The sequence below is a fragment of the Amphiprion ocellaris genome, chromosome 11, assembly GCF_022539595.1.
Source record: "Amphiprion ocellaris isolate individual 3 ecotype Okinawa chromosome 11, ASM2253959v1, whole genome shotgun sequence".
In the NCBI taxonomy this organism is placed as follows: Eukaryota; Metazoa; Chordata; class Actinopteri; family Pomacentridae; genus Amphiprion; species Amphiprion ocellaris.
Genome location: NC_072776.1, coordinates 3,480,347 through 3,506,486, shown reverse-complemented (window position 1 = coordinate 3,506,486; position 26,140 = coordinate 3,480,347). Strand labels below are relative to the sequence as shown.

The 26,140-nt window shown below is 39.1% G+C and overlaps 1 protein-coding gene across 1 annotated transcript in view; it reads right to left on the bottom strand.

Annotated features, from left to right (window-relative positions):
- The window catches only part of itgbl1 (integrin, beta-like 1), a 43,740-nt gene extending 20,493 nt beyond the window's left edge, over nt 1-23,247 (bottom strand). Inside the window, exons 1-7 of the mRNA XM_023293305.3 lie at nt 22,981-23,247; nt 19,716-19,918; nt 9,763-9,909; nt 8,083-8,205; nt 7,163-7,303; nt 4,229-4,369; nt 3,363-3,509 (exon numbers count right to left, since the gene is read on the bottom strand). Of these exons, the coding sequence (XP_023149073.2) occupies nt 3,363-3,509; nt 4,229-4,369; nt 7,163-7,303; nt 8,083-8,205; nt 9,763-9,909; nt 19,716-19,918; nt 22,981-23,072 (994 nt within the window). The 5' untranslated portion in view covers nt 23,073-23,247. The remainder of the gene's footprint in view (nt 1-3,362; nt 3,510-4,228; nt 4,370-7,162; nt 7,304-8,082; nt 8,206-9,762; nt 9,910-19,715; nt 19,919-22,980) is intronic.
- Nucleotides 23,248-26,140: the final 2,893 nt, after the last annotated feature.

Below are 26,140 nucleotides of genomic sequence, written 5' to 3'. Positions count from 1 at the left end.
ATAAATTTTTTAAAAAGGTACCAAATTAGCTGTGTTTTGAGAGCGTACTTGCTGTCATTGTTCCACTGTTGGCCTAGGGTGTATGGTGGTTACCTTTTAATGCACTTATCTCCATGGTAGCAACCTTGCCGTATGTGGTTTCATGTTCTTGATCTCATCAGTAACTTCCTCAGCCATGGGTGTGAGGGATGTCTACGGCCACTATAATAACATACAGTAGACAACAGTGCACATATCCTCTCTTTTCATTTAGAGTAGCAGCGGTTGAAAAGCACTGGATTCCCCACTGACTTCCCCCACAGTCAAATGAAACATGAAATCAATGCTTCACATTAAGCCCTGACAAATCCTCAGAGCCCTGAGACCAAGCAGGTTGCGTCCTTGCAGTATAGTGCCCTGCCAACCACATTATTAAGCTGAATCACTGTGAGACCGACACAAAAAAGTACAGCAGGCTTTACTGTACCTTCTCCTGAAGTGCAGAGACACTGCCAGGTATTCCCCAGAAAATGACAACAATATTTAGGGCAGAAGGAGAGGAGCGGAGGTGCACTGAACAATGGCCCATGCAGCGCTGTAAAGCTGATTGATTAAGGCTGCTGCATCAGTGTAAAATACAGCTACAAGAGATACCTCGGAAGACTTCCTGTGAGTGTGCTGCAGAGCAACTAGACAATTTGTCTTATTAACAAATGGCTGCAGTATACTTTGGAACAATGCAGGTTGTCAGTCAGTTTAGGGACAATGGTAATGTGACCATTGTACATTGTTAACTCTGCATGGATGTACCGTATCCGTCTGGCAAACTTTCCACCATCTGGCAAGGCTATGGCTAAATTAAGTGGCTTTTGTAATTTCAAGAGAGTTGTGCATGAGTGGCTAGTCAGGTTTCTCTATACTTTACTCAAATTTAGCGAACATGAACCCTTCCTTTCAACTCATGCACAAGTTGCACTGCAATCTACAATTTCATTAGTCCTCATTTTTTATGACTTGTTCTATTTTTAAGGAAGTTTTTTTCCTGTCATATCTTGTTGTTATGCGTAACTTTGTGGAACTGTTACTTTGCATTTCACTGTGTCATGAGCACATGACAAGTAAAAATCTCACACTGGCTAGGCAGTCATTTCTCTTTACTTCTGATTTTCTAGTTGAAAACAATAAATATGAGCACACAAGTTCTCTGATCTATATTTTCGCGTTCCTTGCACTATTTTCACATCGCATTATGTTGCACAAAAATGTGTGCAGTTACTAGGGAATGAATTAGGAATGATTTAATAACATTTTTTTATTAAATAGCTCTTGGATACTTGATAGGAGATAATGATTAGTTACCACACAACAGCCTAGATGATAGTATATTGATGAATTATTATGTTATTAGGTCATATGGACCTTTCTCCATGAATAGTTCCTCTTTAGTTCTGAAGAACAGTAGATCCTCATTCATTATTCATCAGTTTTTCATTTTGCGCACCTTGAGTAAAGTGGCACAGCATGTCAAATTTAAGGTAAAATTCTAGATTTGCCAAAGCTTTGATGACCATTTTGTGTATTTTTGTGTTTTTGGCTTTTGATATTGTTTTGTACTCCAAAGATCACACACATCTGCCAGCATTTCTAAAACTTTGTTCATTAACCTGCTTGTTGTTGGGATAGCAATATCAACCTGTGATTTTTACCTCGCCCACTGAGATTCCCGGTATTGCAGTTTAACACAGTATATTGTCAATGTGGTCAGAGGCTGCCTGTGAAGATTAATTAGCGTAGCTTTGCAAAAGGTGAGCAATTTGTTTCCCCTTTTGTTGACTGAGAAGCTTTGGGCTATGTGCATTTGTGATAGTCAGTGTAATCTTAATGAATGGTTTGTGCATTGATGATATAGCAGTTGGGCAGCTAATGATCTGAGCCCATGTTTTACTTCTACAAAGTCCTTCATTGTCACTTTTATACCTTTAAAGAGCAGCACTGATAAAAACAAGATTGCAAGTGCTTTACATGTTTTTTAGTCCACAGTGAAAAAGCTCCAACATTAGCAGCTGTGGAGTAAAATGCTTGTGCTGGTTGTGCTCAAGGTTTTGTTACCGTGCATCATACCTGTTTTAGTCAAAGAGCTTATTCATAGACTACAAAAAAGGCCATTAAATGTCACAATAGATTCCTATATGAACACAGAGATTTCTGGCAAACACAGAATTTTGGTTATTTCTGTTGAGAGATTTCAGGCTGTGCTGTTTTGTGTAAGTTGGCAATGTCACCTACTTCTGTGCACCAGTCAGAATTTAGTATTTCCTGAACACAAATCTGTTTGTACCAATACAGTGCTGTCAATCAAATCACATCCACACAATCCTTATGTAGTAGATAAATCCTAACATCTTGATGAATAATACCTCAGTAAGTTTGGATGTTGCTTGTAGTCATGAATATTTAAAAAAAAAAAATCCAAATAAGATTCAAAACTCTAAAAACTGTAATCTGCAGTCAATCATTAATGCCAACTAGCGCTAGCACAAGATTTAGCATGCGCATTCAGGCAAATGAAGCATCCATGAACGCTAAACGTGCCACCTACAGTTACTGAGGCTAAATGTTGGAATAAATGTTCTTTCTCACTGTGATGATTTGTAAAAACACATCACAGTTTTTTACTGTGTAAAAAATGTCAGGAATGTAAATAGTAGCACACAACTCCAAAGCACTATTAGTTTTCTCGGCCTAATTTATATACTATTCCCCCACTTTCACCTTACTGCCATTCATCAACAGGGTCAAGGGTGCGTGACTGCAACAAGAACAACCTGGACCGTTGTTTTGTTAGCACCAACATTGGCTCAGGATCTGCATCTAATATTAGTATTAAGCCTAACATTTGGAGACTCCAAGAAAACAAGCTTCCTCTGTCCAGAAGGACCACTAATGAAGCATAGACTGCACTGTAGTAAATCTAAACACATCGACCCGCAGCCTGTCGTACTGAGAGAGTTGTTCCAGCCGTGGTTTACATTGTTGCTGGCAAAAAAAGGTGCACCTTAACCAGTCTCATGCATCCACATAAACCTGCACACATATGCATATATATGAGTGTGCATTGCTTTGCACAAACCATACAGAAATACAAATACCCATCAAATCCCTACAGTGCAAAAACACACATGTGTACGTGATAATAATAGCACACGCTGTTAAGCTAATGCCTCAACTAAAGACGCTGTTGAATTAGATTTCTTGGCACGCTAACATCTTGAAAGCCCTCTTGAGAATGAATATAGACTGGAAACTGGTCTATTTTACACCAAGAGGTGAGAGCAGAGGATAGGCCTTGCTACAGTAACCATGGCAACTGGGAGACCAGGTACCTCGTCCGAAGCAGGGCAAATTGGATGTTCCTCTGCACTTCTTCAGGCTGCTGTCCAAAGACAAGGAGCAGGACAGCGGATGCTCACACTTCTTCCCTGCCCATCCTTCCTTGCAATCGCAGCGGCCACAGTTACACTGGCCATGACCTGCCAAGGAGCAGAGGAGTGAAGCAAAGTGGTGGTGTTTGTCTAGGCAAAATTCATATAAAAGGACTGACAGGATGGGGGAAAAACACAGCATTAAGTGAAGTGAGAACACCAAGCAGGGTGGAGAACTGGATAGGTTATGGAGCTAAAAGGAAGCCAAAGGAGAGCTGGTGTGAAACAGGAACAGGGGAGCAAATTTGTGGCACAGAAATGATTAGTTTAATGAATGCTGAGCACAGTGGTCGCATATATTATACGTTGTTCGTTAATTCTCTGGAGAAACAGGAAAAGGTCATTCTCACTCCACCCTAAGTTGTGTGGAAAGTTCACTTTTACAGCTTTGAAGTTGCACCAAAGTATTAGCAGTGACTGGCAAGGTGCTGTTTGCAAAGTGAAAGAAGCTGCAGCTACTGAAAGGTGAAGCTCAATATACATTATTTGCCCCAGTAGAGGCAAATCATAAATCATTATTTAGCCAGTACTTCAAGATTTGGGGGTGGGGGGTGGGGGCTTAATTCAATTTTTTGCCAGAGTTAGATGAGAAGATCAATACTGCTCCGATGTCTGCACTAAACATGTAGAAAGCACCAGCAGCCCAGTTTAGTTCAGCTCAGTGCACACACTCGGAAACAGGGGGAAAACACCGACTCTATATCTGTCTCAAGGAAGCAATGTTCTGTCGAAAAATGTGAATTTTAATTCAAAAAGAGATCGCCAACCTGAGCAGAAGTCATCTGTGTATCGGTCGTATGTTGCGTGACAGTTCCTCTCGTCGCACTCGCAGGTGTCTCCATGAATATCTCCCCAGTCTCCAGAGGGATCCACATCATAGCAGTTACACTCCCCACACACACAGGTCCCTGACAGCCACAGCAAACACACATACTGTAAACTCACACTGTATTAATTACTGCTCTTTTTTTGTGTGTGAAGCAGCACAGTCCAAAAATAAACCAACAATGTGATTTTAAGTGAGAAAACAACCATCAGCACAAAGCAAAATCCAAATCTTTGACATCTGTCATGGATGTGGGTGAATGTGGGAGGGTGTTTTTTTTTCTACTTGAGGCTGCAGCCGACATGATAAACATTTTCTCTTCTTCTGTCTCAATTTTACTTCCTTTATCTGTGTATCTGTGTCTGTCTGTGAGTCTCTCTGTCACTTTCTCATTTGTTTTACATCTTAGCCAGGCCATCAGCTGAGCAGCAGCCAGTGGAAATCCCATTTCCCCTTATCAGCAGTGACAGAGCAGTGGGGAACCCCAGGGGAGCCGGGCCAGCTGGCAAGCCTGTGGGCTGAGCTGGCATGTGTCTGGCCCCTGGCCCTCGGTTCGCTCTCCCTCACTGACTCATAACCGTGGAGTCCTGGATTAATAGACCCGTGCACTTTTATATCTGCCACAGATGCCACAGCCGAGCTCCGCCGGATTGGATAACAACACCTGTACCAGTTGCTGTTCACGAATGTTCACTCAAAAAGCATGCGGCCACTGGGGAACGCCTTCCACATTCAGACGTAGTTTTTGACCATGTTGCTGTTTTTCAGCGATAAGCAACCTCCATCTCTATGCAACAAGCCTCGTGTTATCTCAGAGGAGAATTGTTTTGATCAAGAAATTATATATAGACGCACGTATTCAGCCTCTGGCACAGTGTGGCTGATAGAATTTTGAGAGCATGCCAGTCGGTGTATTATCATCTCCATTGAGGAGACTAGGTGAGCTGAAGAGGTTGACACGTTGCTGGAATGAAACAGAATTATCTATTGGGCACCGTCAGTCAAATCATTCACTCATTCACATCGAAATGTGAGCAGGAGATGAATGTGACTGTTGGGTAAAGTAAAAGGGAGTGAAGACATTTTACAATCTCATAGAAAAACACTTCACTTCTCCACATCCTATACAGGATGAAGAAATCAAATCAAGCCTCTATTATGCAATCCTCCTCCTTCATCCATCGCCTATAATCACCAGGAATTATCTTCGCAGTGTTTTAAAGCAGGATTAATTCCGAGTGAAATGGTTGCAAGTCACACAGGGACAGGAATTTAGAATTGTTCCCATTATAATCAGCACAGAATTGTCTGACTTCTGGCAATTGTTTAACAAATGAATGGAGCAGACTGAAAAAGATGCTGGAATATGTTGGTGGTTTTTATCAAACGGCAAGCATTGGGTAAAAATACTAGTATTTATCAGAACAATCCCTGCAGGAAACTTGCTAGACATTTGGTTATTTACACACAAATATGGCAAATTTGTTATTAATGTACAGTAAGATTTCAGATCCCAGTTGTTCTTTTTGCAGTTTAGTTTAAGCCAAAGTTAAATTAAAACTATGAAACCTGTGTGTGACTTTATTCCCAGCGTCCAACAATATGTACAAAAAATGGAATAAGTCAAGTATCAGGTTGACAGTAGTCACTTTTGATCTGAAAATATGGTCTTGCTAATAGTGCACGCTGAAAAAATGTGTTTTGATGAATTTATAAATAAAATACGTAAATAAATTTCTACAAACTGATAAACTCCTTTTTAATTTGCAGTTTTATTTCCTTCGTTTTTTCATCTCTCTCTCTCTGGTACTATGGGCTACTACACCACAAACACAGTTGTTAATGCTGAGGTTGTTCATGCTGTGTCAGTTGTGCACTTAACCATAAATCGCAGCTGTGGGACGGAGCTCCATCCATGTAGGCTACCGCTGCACTCTACCACTTAGTCAGCCCTCAGCCGGTCCACTGTAATTAATTTTAGAGAGATTTACGGAAATCCCGAAGGATCACTTGAGCTTGGATAGTGTAACTAAATCTCTGACTGCCTGTTCGAGCTGCTCTGATGACTTTCAGTAGAATTTACATGATTTTTTTTTTTTTTTTATAATAACCTTTCCTCTGTGTTCTCTTTTCATGTGTCTCCTGGTGTTCTTTTCTTTGTCTGTGTTTTTCTTCATTCTCAACTTTTTTTTAGTCTTAAATTGAAACAAAGGTAGAATTTGACTATGATAATGGACCCTTTTGTATGCATTGTAAACAGACTATTCTTTCTTCAAGTATATTCACTGTTACTGTAATTACTCACAGGAGTGGCATTATAAATAGGTTTTGTCATGCAACCATTTACCAAAATGCAAGCCTGGGCACAACAGAAGACAAGATAACAGATCTTCATTGTCGATTATGTCTTCAGGAAAAGCAACCAAAACAAAGAGACATCCTAAAATACTGTGTCATTACTTGCAGGACAGTGTCTCTCCTCCTAATAATTCTAGCAAACAGACAGGAAATGAACTTGACCCCATTTAGACTGTTTGTGTCCTGTTTCCTAGCAACACAATTGTACTGTTATTATGCTGCTGTGGATTGTAATGGGTCTGAAGCTGTGGCGAAAAACAGGAAAATTTCCTTCCTGGCAATGCTCATCATTCCAGTACTTTATGGCTTTAAACCACTGATAATAAATATTCACATAATGGCTCTTGAGAAAAATATATATAACAGTTAAATTTTGCATGCATTGTGTAACTGTGTGTGTGCCGGGGTACATAATGATAATAAAATTTACTGTAATAAAAATAAATAAACAAGAATTTGAAAGTGTAAACCCAGACTGCTTGCTACTGTATGCTGACTCTGAAGATGGTAAACAGACCTCTGTTGCTGCAGATTTTGCCATCTGGAGATGTGCATCTCCGCTTGCTTTCCCATGGGCTGATGTCACACTGGAACTCACATTTGTCTCCATGCCAACCAGCAGCACAGTAACAGTTTCCACAGTAACACTGGCCATGGCCTGGAAGCAGATCAGAATACAACAACCAATGAATTCTCCTCTGACAGTGTGAGAGGTTGACATTCATTTATACTAATTTCAGCAATTCTTAGCCATTTTTATGTCCACGTTTTAATATTTAAAGTTTGTACAAATGGTAATAATGTTATATTTTTCTCAACACAAATGTTATTTTCCCCCCAAAAATATTTCATTTATTAAAAATTCCATGCAACACATTTTCTAGGCCCAGTAGACAAACTCCATAAGCTGTTATGTAATGTTATCTTCCTTTTTAAAAAATTCTTTTCTTTTAAAAATAAGGAAATTTCTAAGTGACCCCAAACTTTTGAATGATACTGTACCTCTGATTCTATTCTATTCTATTCTATTCTATTCTATTCTATTCTATTCTATTCTATTCTATTCTATTCTATTCTATTCTATTCTATTCTATTCTATTCTATTCTATTCTATTCTATTCTATTCTATTCTTCTGAACTAAATAGATTGGAAATCATATTCCTAATTGGTCCAGCAGTCATCATGCGTGTCCCTGCATTAATGCACTCAATCAAGATGGATGTTCTATGACGCTTGTAGACAGTAAATTAATAAATTGTGGCAACATGATGTTAATTTGCTCATTCAGACATAGAACCACTCCAGTTGGTATGACAGCTGCTAACACATGAAGCAATATGTTGTATATGCAGTATGCAGTGATAAGGCTGTGCTGTCCTGACATGAACCCTAATGTTGTGTTTTCGGGAGAGAACGAGGTCAGCTGCAGGGCTTACCTCCACAGACCTCTCCGGTGTCCTCGTCCAGACACTCGCTGTCGTCGCACTCACAGAAACGTCCCGTCACCAAGCCTCTACCGTCACTATTCTCACACATGCAGCTACCACAGTGGCAGGTTCCTATGAAAAAATACCAGCTGGGGCTTATTTGTTGGAAAAGGTCAAGTTTCTGGGTGTGTGTTTGCATTTACAGTAAGTGGCTGGTTGTAGATGTGATGATGTGATGGAGTGCACCGTAACACCAGGACTACAGCTGGTTTGCAGCTGTGCATTGGACAAACTGTCTGTGCATCAAGTGCCAACAAGTCTAGACTAGTGTCTGACTGGTAAACGTAGTGGTGTGTTTGTGTGTCTTTTTGAATTATGCACTATAGATGCTGACACTGACACATGCCATGAATAAATTTGCATTTCTACACATTCAAACAGGCCCCACACTGTACTGCTCAAGCTTTCACACACACATGGTCACATCCACAGACAGATAAATGCACGTTTACCCTTCATTTAGCTGGAGGCATGGCAGGCCAGTGGTGAGGTTAAACCCAGTGTGTGGAAAACAACCTTAGCCCTGACATCACCTCACAGGGTGCATTTCCAGTGTGCCGAAGCTTAATCGTGTTTCCACAGAGACCAGATACACAAACGGAATGAACCAAATGGCTGTATGTGAGATTTAAGTCCCAGCTGAATAAAAATACTTACAGTACTCTTAACTCAAGATGTCAGTCTTTCCAATGATGCTAATCAGTGCACGAATTTGTTAATGTACCTGTGTTAGTGAAAAAGAGATGGTTTGTACTAATAGATATATGTGAGAAGAAAGTTTGAAGTGGTGTCTAATCTGTAACTAATGGTTATATTACGGCTAATATTCATTTTAATTTTACACTTTGGTCAGTCATAAACTTTTACCAAAGACATACACACTTATTAACCGCAGACTTGAAAGCTTATTGGAAAACAAAGACGGCATCAAAAAACCTGCGAACCTAAAAAATCATGTGTACGAATAATAAGAGAAGTTTACTATTAGTCTAATAACTATTAGTTTAAAGTGTTAGTTACTTACAGAGAAAAGCCAAACACTATTAAAAATGCAATTTCATGTAATTGTTGTATGTATATTTTGTGCATATGTATGTAAGATAAGATAAGCTAACATAAGCTAAGCTAAGATAAGGCTTCATTAGTCCAGAGGGAAATTTGTGTACCAGATATTGCTTGAAAAAAAAGAAGTAAATGACAAAACATAAGAAATGCAGTGGCTAAAAGTAAAAAATAATAATATATGTATATATAGATCTGTGTGTATACTTCTGTATATACGCATGAAACATCACTGAAATCAAATAAGTAAGCTAAAAACAGGCTAGAATAGAAAACTAAAAAGTAATTGCTGTCAGTTTTTATGGAGGTAATAACTACTATCACACATGATAATGAAAAACATTACTGAAGTACTGTTTTGCACCTGATAAATGAAATGAAAATGAAATATTGCACATACTGACAATGTTCATATTGCACATATTTACAATAGTAATATGTAAATATGAAAGATGTTTCTTTGTTGAATATGGGTATTTGCTAATGTCTGACTGTATTTTCTTTTTGTTATTATAATCTCTGTGTACTATATGTGTGTGTGTCTGTGTGCGTTTGTGTTCGCTGTACCTCTGCTGGAGCAGACCACCCCCTGTTGGTTCTTGCAGAGCTCTTTGCTCTTCTTGTTGGGTAGGTTACACTCCTCCTGGAACTGGCAGGCGTCTCCGAACCAGCCTTCGTCACACTCACACATCCCACAGTCACAGTAGCCTCGGTCTGAAGGCAAACACAACACACCGCATGCTGTTTATCGGTGATAAAAAAGCCTGTCCAATGCCAATGCTTCCCATCACTCTATAAACACAAGGACACACCACGTAAGTGTTATTTTAAACAGGTTTAATGACATTTTACTACCAGGAGAGCACAAAAAATAGATATTTTAACCCTCGTGTCGTCCTGTGGATCAAATTGACCCGTTATAAAGTTTGAAAATGTGGGGGAAAAAAAAATTCACAGTGAAAATTTCCACATTTTCAACATTTTGGGAAAATTTTTGAACATTTTTTGGTGGAAAAAAAAGAAATGTTAAAAAAAATGTTTTCTTTAAGAACATTCACAAAAAAATCTATTATTTTTTCTGAATGTTCTTAAAGAAAACATTAGAAGTTTTGTTGATATATATGTAATCACTTTAGATATTTTTAGAATTTCTTTGGAAGACTTTTTCTCATTTTTTTGAAAATGTTTACAAGAATTTTCTTGCCAAATTTGGGGGGCTTTTTTGTTTTTAAATAAAACTTTTAAGGGAAACTTTGAAGGAATTATTGGAATTTTCTTCCTGAAGGTTTTGCAAATTTTCAGAAATTTGGGGATTTTTTTTTGCAGAATTTTTTAATTTTTTCCAGACAAGGAAACAATATTTTTGAAGACAACAAGAGGGTTAATTGTGACAAACCCGATGTAGCACTATGAAACTATAGTAATCTATCTGCTGTACGTGTAGTTAGCAAGCAGGCAGGCAGTAGTGTGTTTCTACTATATTTCTGTCTTGTTTGCAATACAAACCTTTCATTAAAAAATTCTGCATGATACAGTAGCATCAATAACTCAGTCAGAACATCACCTTGTTCAGCGTTCAGAGGACCTACACTCAGTTTGCCGTCACTATTCCTTGTCAGTCTGACGGCCATAGTGAGCTCTATGAAAAACAGGAGGAACCATATGATGCAGATGAAAGCTGTTGACAAGTTATTATAAATGTTGCTCTCATTGCGTTAAGCAGCGCGGGGGCCTTGTATGTCACACTCAATCATTCTCCTGACTCGTTCGTCATGTAAATGTGGTGTCCTTTTCAAGGGCTATCCATCAGTCATTAACAACATGCGGGTCTCCTGTCTCTGCTCATTATCGATACATCTCAGGGGGCACTTCCCGTCAGCTTCAAGGAAAAGAAGAATATGGAAAGCGCATTTCAAAGAGAAAGCACCACGGAGACCACGCAATTTTGAGGGAAAAGTCTAACTTTTATATGTCTGTTGTAATTTGAACTGTAAAAACTAAGAGGACACTTTTCTGTTGGTCTAGACCAGAGGTGTCACTCACTTTAGTTCAGGTTCCACATTCAACCCAATTTGATCTGAAGTGGACCAGAGCAGTAAAATCACAGCATAATAACCTATAAATAACCACAACTCCAAATGTTTTCCCTTTGTTCTAGTACAAATAAGTATGTTCTTAAAATGTTCACATTTAAGGAATTATTCTTCTACAAAACATTATGAACAACTTGAAATTGAATAAATTCAATTTCAACAACGTTATGCCTCAGTTTATTGTTTACACATCACATCTAACATTTAGTCACAGGTATCTGGAACTGAACGATATAGTTTTTTTACTTTTTACTACTTCAAAACGACAAAAACAAGACAAAATATTACAAGAATGAGACACAAAATGACAAAAATGAGACACAAAATAACAAAAACGACACAAAACTGCAAAAGCGAGAAAAAAATAATAAAAAATTAGACAAATGACACAGAACAAAACAAAACAGAGACAAAAAATTAGACAAAAAAGTTACAAAACGACAAAAAAATACACAAAGGACAAAAATTAGGCAAAAAATTACACAAATGACACGAACAAGGCAAAAAATGACAAAAGCGAGACACAAAATTGCAACAACAATAGACAAACAACACAAGCGGTAGATTCTATTCTCTTATTTGTGATCTGTGTAAGATATTTCATCCAAGCTTACTGTGCCACCCTGAGACTGTCTGACTTCACAGTGCAGTGATTAGATTCCTAAATCACTGTTGCTTTAAAGGAAATCCACTGTAGATGACAAATACTGTATGTTTGTTGTTCTTTCAATGCTTTGAGATTAATATTTGATCTCTCACGATATTACCAGCAACAGAATGAGGGCTGTAATCTAAAGAAGATTATAATTGTCATGTCTTTTTGGATTTGTCATCTAAGTTTTGCACATGAAAACAAGCACATAATAGTTGTAAGGCAGAATTAGATTAAACAGCCTCCAACTTAATTCTGCAGAATATTACAAAGTCACTGCCACCCACTAGCCCCCGTTAATCTCCACTTGACAATCACTGTGACATAAAACGGCCCTCTTTGTCTGCTAGGGCCAAAATTTATGTGGGTGGGAAGGTGCCTGTCTGTCGACGGTTTATCTTTTCTGGTGCTTCCTGAGCAGTAATTCTCTGTCTTGTGAGGGTGTAAGGGTCCTTCCTACGCTGTGGACACATGTCTCCAGCCAATCAGGTCCCGACCGGCGCCCCGATACATCCAATGGAGAGAGAGGACTGCATCTGTGCCAGCATCAATGGCAGTAATAACAGGTGATGTAGCATCACCATGATTAACTGCTGATGAGGGGAGGGAGGTGACTCCTGCAGAAAGCTAATTTCAGGTTTAGAATTTCACTTGTTCACACTTAATGATATATATAAAAGGAGATAAACAAAAGGAGCTGTTTGTAGAAATCATAATTGCTGCAAATTGTTTAATGTATGTATCAAAAGCATTTCACTCCTCATGAATAGAAAACACTAAAATCACTTACATTTGAGAAAATCTTTGGAGGTTTCAGAGCAGTTTTAATTACAAGCACAGCTGTAATGTAAGGTATACATTACACAAAGTAAATCCAAAAACTCCCTGAGATGGTTTCTTTGTATTTATTTCAATTGATGTTTCCTCTATAAATGACATCTCCCCACTTCTTTTGTTTAGGTTGTGTTCTTCGTAACACGATACTCATTTCAGTCAGTAATTATTCCTCCTTGCTTCCCCTCTCGCTGTGGCTTGTGGAGCATGAAACGACAGCACGTCAGTTTGTGTTCTGTAGGAAACGTCTAGGAGACACCTGTCTCAGGTAATAACTCATTCTCTGTGTGTGCTGTCCTCAGAACAAGGAACCTCCGCTTTCATCCTTCCACTTTTTATAACAATACATCGAGGCATTCGTTGTCAACTTTATAACACCTTTGCAACATCTCTAAAGATTTTTTTTAAAGCCATGAATGCAAAAACACTTGTTCCTACAGCAGGAAGTCTCGGAAGCTGTAATGGGTCCCGATCAAACCTCCCTTTTACTAGTACACTTGGACAGACTTGAGTGGCTTTTTCTCCTTGCCACCCACGCTGGAATCATTAGGTGAGTCACCGCACAGGCACACTGCCCAGCAAAGCTCAGAATATCTAAGTAAGAGCACATCAAAATATGTACTAGGGGGAAAAAATACAGGGATGAAGAATTTAATGGGCTGTAATAGCTCAAGGACTGCATTCCACTGTGACACCCGATTCGCTGTTTTGTTTTTTTCCCCCTCAACAGAAATTATGTATCAAAGCTATTAGTGGCTTTGGACTGGCTACCAGCAGTGAGTTTTTCACCCATGATTAGTTTATACCATCCGTCTATAATGTGTCCATATTGGAACGGCGTCCAAACCTTATGTAATGCCGGCTGAAAATGCATCTGGAGGAGTTTGATTTGGAGCAGTATTGGTCAAACTGACTTCATATGTGCCTGCTGACATAAAAGCCCCTTGGGTGGGATCTTCTCTCCTCTGACAGGGGGCACAGATGCTCGGGGCAAAGCCGGAGCAATAACAGGGGCTCTGAAAGCCTGTTAGAGAGGAAGGAGGAGGGGAGAAAGAAGCGGTAGAGAGGCTAAAATGTGCTCTGACAGAACTCAGAAACAGCCCATCCATCGGGGGAGAACTGGTTTTCGCTCTTATGCTTGCACCTCTCAGTTTCAACTGCTCCTCTGAGATACAGTGAGAAGGACATGATGAAGTGTGCCGGAACCACAAAGTTACACATTGTTCTGGATTGCAGATACTCTTGGCTTTCTGCCTCGATCCACATTAGCGGCTGTGGGGATGGCAGTAGTTGTTTCCAGAGATGTGGAGAGAACTGCTGACCCCTGTTTGATCCGACACTTTGTGAGCTGTTACAGTTGTTGTATTTAGACTCTTTGATGAAGACAAATTCAAATAAACGAGTCATTGTGTTTCATTAAGATGCAATATGATTGTTCACTAAGGGGTTCAGTCTTGATGTAATGCTATTAGATCTTGTAACAAGAACTAACAAGGGTGTTTTTTTCCTGGGATGGTAATAGCCTGCAGCACCTTGAGCCACCCTCTGTGTTTCTGTCAATGGAGAGAAAAATAAGCATAAATCACAGAAAAGCCCCCTGAAACACACACGAGGAGCACCAGCTGGACATCAGCACACAGTCTGTTGTCATAGTTTCAAAGTAAGTAAAGTAAGTTGAGTTTTGTGTATCACTCGATTAAAATGTGTAGCACCAATAAAGTTAATTCTGAAGCACACACTTCTCCTCATGTGTGCAGATGTACAGTCAATCAAGCATGTTTCTAAAGTTATACATTTGCACAAGATGTATCAATTTGCATTTCTAAAGCTGTTATTTTTGGAAGTTGTGCTGATTCTACTAAAAAATGTACGTCATATTTTGATTGCTCTTGTTTGCACAGTGTTATACATTACACCGGTTTAGATATTTTAGGTTTTATCTAGCTAGTAGTAGCTAAGACAGTTGAAAAAACTTCATGTTCAAATCAAATCCAGAGGAATACACTGCTCAGTTGAACAGAGAGAAAGACAGAGAAAGCTGGGCATAGAGAGTTATTTTTTTCACATGGCACATCGATGAGGGGAAAAGACAGAGACACGTGTGAAAACAAAGTACGGAAAGTTTGCCACGTTGACCCTCATCTCAGATCGCAGAGCTCATGGATATTACATAAATGCAAAACGACCACAAAAGCCTGATTTTAATAAACAAAACACATCTGTTGGAACAATCAAAGGTTATGTTTCTCATGTACCCTGGATTAATTTTTCAAAGGACAGGGAAACAGAAGGGGAAGATTTAAGCACAGTCAAAAAACAAAAGAGAAAAAATACTGTGGAGTGAAATGACAGGACATTTTTGCACAGTTGGCGAACAGATGTTTGTCCAGGTCATCATCTGGTTGCTCTGCTATAAAACTGGAAGGCATGAGTGTGGGGAGGAAAAACATATGACAGCATCAGCAGCCTTTTATGTGAATTCTACAAAATCAACTCTTACTCAGCTGAAGCTGCGGTGTCACTTGTTTGATTTTTTAGGTCTGTTAAAAACAAGTTCTGCTATATTGTGATAGATCTATAGATTTATCTATGGACATACAATGATAATTAGTTACTTTCATCAAATTGGCCAAAGTGTAAAATATGTGAGAAGCTGTTTCCATATTCGCATTTAAAGGCTTGTTATTCTTGATTCTCTTCGCACAGAAACACTGGAGCACTTTGAATATGTGCTACTAAAGGTTTACATTCAGGGACACTGGTATTATTAAAAACCTAGATACTGTATTTGCACAGAATCACAAATACAAAGAAAAAATCTTGAACTGAGGAGCATGGCTCTTGCTACTTGTCGAAGGAGAAACATGGAAAACATAATAAGACCATAATTCACTCTTTTACTGACAATGAAATAACAAGGAGGCCCATTCATTTTCCTCTACTTATGCCTAAAGAGAACAATTTAGTATATAAACCACTCTCGTATACTTCCATAATGCTTCTATCCCAGCATGCATAGGCAAGAACACTGTTGGACAGTCCACAATAGGCAAACTCATAGCATGAAAATGTAGATTTTTGTGCTTAGTTGACTTGCATGACTTTGTTCAAAGAAAGTTCATCTCATTTTAAACCTTTGTTGTGAAAGTACTACTTCCTACATAGTCCTAAGCTAAAATAGAACCACAACATATTTCAACTTCTTCCACAGAATTTGAATCTACAGATCTAGAAACTGAAAACATCCTCAGCTTCTTCATCCAGCTCGACTTGTTGCTCTAAATGAGAGGATCCAAATTAACATATGTCAGATGAGATCCGAGGTAAAACCACATCTCAGTGCCAGGAAAACTAATGCTTTTGGAAAAGAAAAACACACACTTAATCCCCAAGGAGAAAAAAAATCTATGGGATCTTATCAGTGGGCAGTTGTGAGAGGCAGAGATAAGGAAGCTGCAGGGAGAGAAATTGGCTGCTGATCTCTGACAGCAGACCATGCATGCTGCACGGGCCACTGATGGGGCAGGGGGAGGGTCTTCTTCTCAATATGCTTTGATTGTAATATCTGGGCTTCTATAGCCACATGGGCATATGATTGTGTGGACATGTGGCTACTTGTCCATATTTGTATGTGTGGATGAGTATTGCTACACTGCGAGAATGAGCCTGACCCTGTATTTGTGCGCCTGTGTGTGTGTGTGTGTGTGTCTGAGTGTGAAAACTCATCCCTCTTCTGATGCATCTAGGTTCCATTGGCAGTCTGTGTACCAGTGAGTGAAACCCCATTATCAGGCTGAAGCAGGGCCTCGCTCCAGACTGCTGAACCATAATGAGCTCCTCACAGCAGCCAACTTGTCTACCCAAATAAATCACTCTACCCCTCACACACACACACACACACACACACACACACACACACACACACACACACACGCACACACACAAACCTATATATGCACACATATCTCCATTAGACCTGCTCTGGATGCACACATATCTCCATTAAACCTTGACACTCATAGCCCAGTGACTACAGAGGACACTGAACAAAAACGATTAGAATTCTTTCTTCCCTGCTCCAAGATATAGAATCCAGCCTCGCTCACAGTTTCTAAGATATCACATCTGATAAATGTACAGCCAGGCTTGGTAACAGGTTGCTATCAGTCCTTTGTTATGTACGTTTATGCTCTGCCTCATTTGCCAGTTTATTAAGTATATTGAGTTAAAAAATACAATAAACCTGCAATGAATCCTGCATTTGTGTTAATAACTAGTCTTGTGAATACAAGGTAATACATTTTTGGACACTTTGTGGAAAAGAAAAAACAGATAACACATCATTGATGCAATAAGTTCATATGTGTGGTGAAGGTCTTAGTGGCATTTTTACACGTAGATCAGATTGGTTTCTTTACATGCACATGTCCAGTACTAACTGTTCTTTTAGATCTGTTTTGCTCTCCATCAACTCCTGATGGAAATATCTGCCTCTAAATGCTTCACTGTGTTCATTAGCTTGTTGCCAACTTTGTCTGCGTGCAGCATGGTAGTGGCTACGGTTCTGCAGCGTACCACTGGTTTTTAAAGCTTGTTTTGTTGAACACAGCTGCTTGCATTTTGAAACAACAAAAAAGTGATTGTGAGAATGAACCAAAGAGGGCTATTTTGGGGTCATAAATACACAAACAAACAAAACAAAGCAAAATGAGTTGAAAGATGCTCCAAAGCAATCAATAAAAGCAGTCACAATACACATACAGTGCCGATAAAAAGTATTCACCTCCTTTGGAAGTTCTCCCTTTTAATTGCTTTTCAACATTGGGTCTGAAGTCTCAGGTCTCAAGTGATTGCAATATAAAGACGACTGTATCAGTAAGGTCCAGTTAAAGGTCAAAGGTGAATGAGTACTCCTGACTTTATCTGCACTACGATGACAATACGACACTCCAAGCAACTCTGTGAAAAGGTTATTGAAAAGCATAAGTCACGGGATGGATACAAGAAAGTTTCCAAGTCACTGAATATCCCTTAGAGTACAGTTAAATCCATCATTAGGAACTGGAAGGAATATAGCACATGTGTAAATCTGCTTAGAGCAGGCTGTCCTAAAAAATTGAAGTGACTATGCAAGACAGAGAATAGTGAGGGAGGCCACCAAGACCCTTGCTGCCTGGTGTTTTATGGGGGAGTAGCAAAGAGAAAGCCACTGTTTAAAAAAAAAAAATTGAAAACCTGAAGGTAAATTCGGGAGAAGGTATGTGGGAGACATCAAATGGAAGAAGATTCTTTGGTCTGATGAGACCAGAATTGAGCTTTTTGGCCATTAGAATAGAAGCGATGTCTGGTGGCCATCAAACACTGCACATCTTCACAAGCACACCATCCTCACTGTGAAGCACGGTGGTGGCAGCATCATGATGTGGGAAAGCTTCTCGACAGCAGACCCTGGAAGGCTTGTAAAGGTAGAGGGTAAAATAAATGCAGCCAAGTACTGGGGAATTGTGGAGGACAACCTGTTATAATCTGCAAAAGAACTGTGAACTGGAAGAAGATTTGTTTCCCAGCAAGACATTGACCCGAAGCACACAGACACCGGGACGAATGTTCTGGAGTGGATGAGTCAGAGCCATGGCCTCAGTCCAATTTAAAATTTGTGGCTGGATTTGAAAAGGCTCGTTCATTCACAACTCTCTTGCAACCTGGTGGAGCTTGAGCAGTTTTGTAAAGAAGAATGGGGTAAAATTGCACTGTCCAAATGTACAAAGCTGACTGAAACCTACGCTGTAATTCCAGCCAAAGGTGTATCTACTAAATACAGAATTGAAGGGGTGAATACTTTAGCAATCACTAATTTTACACTTAGATTTTTAATCAACTGATATTCCTTTGTAGACATCTGTTTTCACTTTGACAGCAAAGAGTCTTTTTTGTAAATTCTTGTAAAATAATGTCAAATTATACTGATTATGATTCAGTGTGGGAAATTAATTAAAGGGGAAACCTTCCATGGTTGGTAAATATTGCTAGTTACAGCTTTAATGAAAGAGCACCATAAACTGGTTCTTTTATCTATCATATTATGTCAACCTGGATTCAATAAAAAAAAAAACTGAACACAACCTTTATGAAAATGGATTGGTTGTTTTATTAGACTGCATTAGTTTTAGCTATGTCTGGCAAATAAATTGGCAACTGACTGTAAAATAAATATCACTATTATATTAGGTCATACATTAATTTATATGATGGCGATGTTAAACCTGCTCAGTAGACTGTGTAAAGTACAGTAAAATTTGTGACCGACCAACCAAGAATGCACTCCGAAGTGAGAATTTATCAAATTGCAGGCAACAGGGTAAGTTAAAAGCCTCCCAGCAAAAGCTAATGCCTTGGTGAGGTTTGTGAACCAACCAGCTGCCTATTACTAATGAAGCACTTTGAAGTTCTGCCACGGCTGTGTGAGCTTTCAAAGACACAATACTGCACCCATCTGACTCTGAAAGAAATACAGGTGAAGCCAAAATACCCTAAAGCCACTCCAAGTGTGAAATACATCTTTCTTGATTTGAAATCATATCAAATGAATTGGACACTGGGGCCTAAACTAAGATCTAGTAGGCTTTTGGATGACATAATTAGGCTTCCCTTTCTTCCAGCACCTGGCTGGAACAGACACAAAACATCAGCTGGAGAGTCCATTTGCCAAACTCCTCTGATGTAAGCCTGCAGTGAAGAGATCTGCTGCATCACTTACTGGCCCGTCGCTAACAACCATATCCAAGCAGTAAAATATGTGGAGGCATGTGACTGTACACAAGTTCAGATTCACATGAAACATCAGTGAAATTATAGAGGAGCGATACAACATGATGTTCTCTTAACTGTAATGCCAAACCGAATGGCTGTGTTAGATTCAGTGCATATATCACTGTGCGTACCGTTGCAAGTTTTTCCATTATATGTTCCACAGACCCAGTCGTGGCACTCGCAGCGTGGCCCGTAGAACTTCCCGGGTTCCGTGGCCTCGCAGATGCAGATGCCACAGTCGCATTTGCCCCTCCCACTGCAGATCTTGCCATCCGGCGTCCGGCAGCGACGCAGGGACGACTCCGTGGACAGCTTGCACACACCACCCACCCGGCTGGGAAGAAGACAGAAGGTCAGTTGTTCTGCAGCTCTGGAAACTTCTGGGGTCAAAGATTAAGTGCACTGCCACCTGTGTCTGTTTGAAATACAAAATACCACATCTGAGTGAAAATACCAGTGCTCAGATATGAAAGCAACGTCCGCCTTCAAGCATCCAAAACGACTCATTCAAGCTGTTGGTAGTCAGAGCTGTGTGTGTGTGTGTGTGTGTGTGTGTGTGTTTGGTGTTATAGCAGGAATAAACACATTCAACAAACCCAATTATTTTTCTCCCCCTGTGAACATTTATAGTTTTTAGCTGAAAGGTGAAGCTAGTTTCATTGCTTTTTTTTTTTTTTTTAATTTTCTGTCACCTGTTCACATACAAATCTGATGACAATATATAGTTGAATTTCAGCTTCCTTTCAAGTTGAGGGAATTCCACTGCAATATCGTTGAAGAAATAAAGTCATAGCTAAAGAATAGTGGAAAGAATGTTACCCCTCAGAGTAACAAAAACAACAAGAAGCACTGGAAACACACACACTAACACTCCTAAAAAGTTCTAACTAATCAAATCGCACAGAAACAAATTCACCTTTCATGGAGTGCACCCTTGCAGCTGTCGCAGTGTTTCGTTTTTACGCCATAGGGTCTCTCTCTCAGTGAGGCTTGTTTCATTTGGATGCTGTCTGACATTCTTTTTCTATTCCTGCCCTCTGTCTTGATATTGGCCAGCTGTCCAGTTTGGGAAAAGTAGACGCTTTTCAAACAATCAACAGCTGAAATGTTCCTGACACTCCTATTAAAATTAAATACAGAATGTGTGTGTTCCATGTGTCACGAGGAGGTTATACAAGCTCCATTTCACACAGGCTTCGAGCAGCAGTGGCCTTTTTAAGCCCGACCAAACTCCTCTGCCAAGCAGGACATTTGAAATGTATCCTATAATCAGGATGAGCCCAAGTCTTTTTCCATGAGAGCATGACATTCAGATGACTTCCTGTGGTCAAGTTTGACCTTAGGCTATTTTACTCTGCTTTGGTCTCAGCTGATCTTCATCAGCGTTGTTACATCTGCTTTGCAGGATTCCTGCGGTCAGTGTTCTTTGGTGTTTGGAATAACTCCTTTGATTCAGTGTCAGCAACATGGAAATTTGGCATGATGGGTAATGCAATCCAGAAGATGGCAAATAAGACAACAGTGGGGAGATGCAGAGAGCGTGGCAGTCTATTATTCTCCATTAGAAACCTGGAATCTCCTGTGGCTTTGTCACTTGGGTTTTGTTTAACAGCTGCTGCCTTATGCCAACTGCTAGAAGCTGATGAAATTCCAAGGCAGAAAACAAATTTTTTGCCCCCAGTTTCAGCTAAATGTAAATGGCTATGTTCCCCATGCATGACTGAAGAAAGACATTGGATTGGATCACTTTTATCCTCACATTTCTAACTAATTGGCCAGTTAGAGTAAAGGGAAGATGAGACTGAACCAGATCTTGATTTGCTTTTTGTTTATTTACCTGCCGATTACGTTTCAGCACTTGAATATCTAGTCTCAAGATGCTATTTGCTGAAGGTCAGCAACATAATCCACCCGTCAGTACATAAGTGAGGGTCCCAGAGCTCTGTCAAAGGCACCATTAAACTGTTGTCCATTAAGACATCTTTGTCCGTGGTGCTGGTAATGTAAATTAGCAGTTTGTCCTCCCTATTGGTCAAACTGAGATGTCTACTTACTCCACATATAGGGGATAAAAACAGTAACATACAGAGCTCAATCAATACATACAAACAACAGACATTCCTTTACTTCCAGGACAGCGCAACACAGTATTTTTTCTGTTAATCAGTTGGAAAAGAACAAAAAAATTCTAGTTTGTGCCTGCCCTGTGTGTGATCTGGCTCTATGCTAGGCAGGCCTGAATATAAAGCTCATTTAGGAGAAAACGTGGGTTAAAAAGAGTAAAGCTAATGTATTGTTGCCTTAGTTTGTGCGAGCCAAACACTACATGGATATTTCACAGCCCTCCTTATTCATACTCACAGAGCTAAGGTTACATAGCATACCTTCATTACTCCGTGTTTCACACCTTCAATTTTTCACACCGCTAGGTCATTATGAAGACACAACTGGCAAACAAACAAGGTAGGGATTATTTGGATATGTGTAAGAAAAACACAGTAAACTATTATCTTCAGGATTTCCACGAGCTGTTGCTTGCTGCAAAGCATGTGTGGGTTTGTCTCCGCTGTTCAATAAATACAGTATGCCCGGTACAGTAAGACATATGCAGCATAATCACTACACGGGCACGGTGCACCTGCTTGGAGTAAATACTCCCACTGCAGCTGAGTTAACTTTAAATCATACGGCAAAATTTACAGTTCTGCTAACTGTAAAAGGGGCATGGTATAAAAAAAAGCCAAATTCAATGACTGCATTCATGAAGTTCATTCAGTTTTTATACCTGATTCCAAATAAGCATAAAATTTTTAAAAGAAATAAAGGTGGCTTTAGGTTAATATTCCTGATTTCATAATAAAAAGGGGAAAAAACAAGTATTATGCAGTACAAAAGATTAATAACTGCAGTAAGACTGTTTGTGTAAACTTATTTTGGATTTCCTGCTTATTTGAACCTTCTCTGCAGCTGCACATTATAAGATCTTATGAAATACATAACCCTTGCTCTAATCAAGATGTCACTAAAGCTTGTTTTTGCACTAAACTTATGACCACGAAAGCTGTCATAACATTGTTGCGGTGCTACATGTCAGCTCAGATGAGAAGAAAAAGCAAAGAAAAAGTTTCAATGCAATGTTAAATAATAAAACCAAAGAAGTCGACGTTTCCTCTGTGGTTCCTCCTGCAGCATTCTGACAGTTTGCAAGTAAAGCAGCATAAGAAAAAAGCACAGGAAACTATAAGTGCAAACTAAATGCATAGGCTTTCCTAAACTTTCCCACGTCGTGCCCTTCAAATGTTGTCTGTCAGCAAAACTCTGCGCCTCCCTCTTCCTTCTTGCTCTCCAGACTACCACAAAATAAACAAGAAAAAACAAAGCTGTGTGGAAACTCACCTCACCGACTGTAACAAAGTGTCCTCAACGGCAGAGAGCAGGATCAGAAACAACGGCACTAACATGGACTGTACCAAAGTCTCAGTGTGCATGTTTAAATCCCACAGAAACCTGAAGTAAAGTAGCTTGAAGGAATTTCCCCAAAATCTTGCTCTCCTTAAACAGACAGGACAGGAAGAGAGAGTGAGAGGGAGAAAGAAAAGGAGAGAAGGAGAGAAAGAGCAGCAGGCTGGCCTGAACTGGCTCGATCCCTTCAGAGGCCAACAGTCCTCTCCATACAAGTGCCTTTGATTAGTCCTGACTCTCAGACACAGTCCTGGCCAGGAGCTGGAATGGGGAAACCTGCCAAAAACCAAAAGTTAAGTCACCAGTTTGAGATGTAATTAGAAGCAGACTGTTTTTCTAAATTTTAGTTTCTCTATTTCCCCTTTCTTTTCCAGATGATCGTTCTATGTTTCGACACTTTTCTTTCTAGCTTTTCTTTGGATGTTGTTAATGATAAATGCGATGCACAGTTAATATCCATCCATTATTCTTGAAGGATGTTTTGATGTGACAAGAGGGAAAAGTACAGATGTGAATAATGAAATTAACAAAGGCTGAATCCCTTTGAGATGCTCTGGGTTCAGGGTCCTGGTCATTGTCACACTGATAGGGTTTACTGGAACATATGAATGCAATGGAGCAATGTTGTTATTAGTCACACTTGTGTTTTTCCTACTATGAGTCAAAAGGCCTGTGTGTAACAACTATACACAACAATGGCTGATCAAGTGTGCTTGAAATATTTATGCAAGAATGATGATTCACATGTCTGATTATTACTAAGTGCTATCATTTCAAACAACTCTATAGAAAATTTAAAAATACATATGTAAGTTTTAAAATTGCGATTTAATACCTGAGTTCACTACCAGGGTCAGTGTATAATTGCGGGACTTTTTGTAACATAGTTGACAACTACCATAGTTGACGTTTTTGCTTGTTTGTTTGCTTGTTTGAAGGTTATTTAGTTGACATTTTAGAATAGAATAGAATAGAATAGAATAGAATAGAATAGAATAGAATAGAATAGAATAGAATAGAATAGAATAGAATAGAATAGAATAGAATAGAATAGAACAGAATAGAATAGCTTTATTGTCATCATACATGGGGGCATGACGAAAATATAAGTAGCTGCCACTGGACGGTGCATTAAAACAAGCTAAATTAACAACAATAAATAAGAAAATCAAATGTACATATAAAACAAAACTATATTCAGAATTCCAACATATGCAAAAGAGGCAAGATATATACAGTACAGTGTACTGAGTTTAGAAGTCTGATCGACCATGGGTAAAAACTGTTTCTCAGCCTGTTTTCCTGCATTTTAAGGAGCTGAGTCTCTTCCCTGATGGCAGCAGGTTGAACAGCTGCTGGCCAGGGTGAGTGGTGATATCCAGTCATTTTTTATTATTAAGTGATTGTTTCCATAATAAATAATTATGGAATTTGCGAAGACATGATCATAATGAATATAAAAACATTAGTTCTTTTACTTTTAATTTAAAAAAATGCAAGCTATATCCCATGGACTTCATAAGTCCCTCAGTTATAGATTGACCAGGACAAGTTTTGAGTCATTTTGGAAAATTTTCTTGTCATTTTCAACAAGTTTTATGTCAGCTTGGATCTTTTCTCTTCATTTTGGATCATATTTATGTCTTTGGGATAACTTTCGAGTCATTTAGGACAAATTTCATGTCATTCTGGACTAATTTTCTAAAAATGCAAGATATATCCCACGAAGTCCCTCAATTATAGATTGACCCACTGGCTAATCTGGACCAAAGTTTGAACAAGCCTTCCTACTCTGACTCCATTTCTATATTACAAGATTAAATTTTACTGAACAAGCATTAAGAACATTGGAAGCACATTCTTTAGTTACATGTGACCAAGACACTTTTGTCAGGCTCAGAAGGGGTCTAGCATGTTTGGTGTGATATTAGCCAGGACTACGACAGTGACTGCATAGACCCAAGAGTGAAGCACAGAGGTGGAAATGTGATGATAGGGAGCTGCATTAGTGCAAAACTCGTTCAGATGATGACATTTACAGATGACAAAATAAATAACTGCGATTGTACCAAAATACTGACAGTCTCCAGAGGTCGGCAGAAGTGGAATATTCCAGTATGATAATGATCCAAAACACACACCCAAAATCACACAAGTGTTTCTGAAGAAGAAAAACTATGACCTGTCCAAGTATGTCGGCTGACTTTAAATCAACAGAATACCTTTGGGTTATGGGAATAGCAATCCCTCCAGCAAACAGCAGCTAAAATAATTTCAAAAATTAATTAAAAATAAAGATGGACAAACAACGTATTAAAAAAATAAAAGATTTAAACCTTAGTATTGAAAGGTGCACTGACATTTTTTTGCATCAAGTTTCTACACACGTGCCTGCACTTTTAATATAACAGATCTAGGTGTTAGTTTTTTAGTTTTACATAACAACCAATATTGTGCTTTTCAAATTAGAAGGGGACGATTACTTTAAGGTGATCCAATTTCTATTAATTACTTGAAAATTAAGTTATATTGCACAGTGGTATACTTGTGTTGTTGTATAATTTATAACATTTACAGTAGCTGCATCCTTGCAAGGACTTTCCTCCCTGTGCTAAGATATAATGTTTGCATCACTCTGAGTTTTTTGTTAAATCTATCTTTATTGTCCTTTCTGGTAAAGGGGAGTTTTTTTTCCCTCCCTACTGTCACCAAGTGTTAACTCAAAGGGAATCCAAAGGGAATTCTGAGTTTGTAGGATTCTCTGTTTAAAATTAAGTTCTTCACCTTAATATTTGAAATGCTATGAGATAACTTTTTGAAAATTGAAAATAAAATGTGAATGAATCACCTGCCACTGCAGAATATTTTATGTTTCTCATGTTATTAAGTCCGTCAATGAGCGCATACAGTAAAACCATTCACTATAAATGGTCAGTGTCTTGACCCCGATGTCTATGACTGAACTGGACTATTTATCACTGCACAGAGGCTATCAATGTTATTCTACAGAACTGGTTCGTATTACTGGCCAGGGCAAATAATATGCTTTAACCCTCCTGTTGTCCTCATTTACAGGCACCAAAAAATGTTGTTT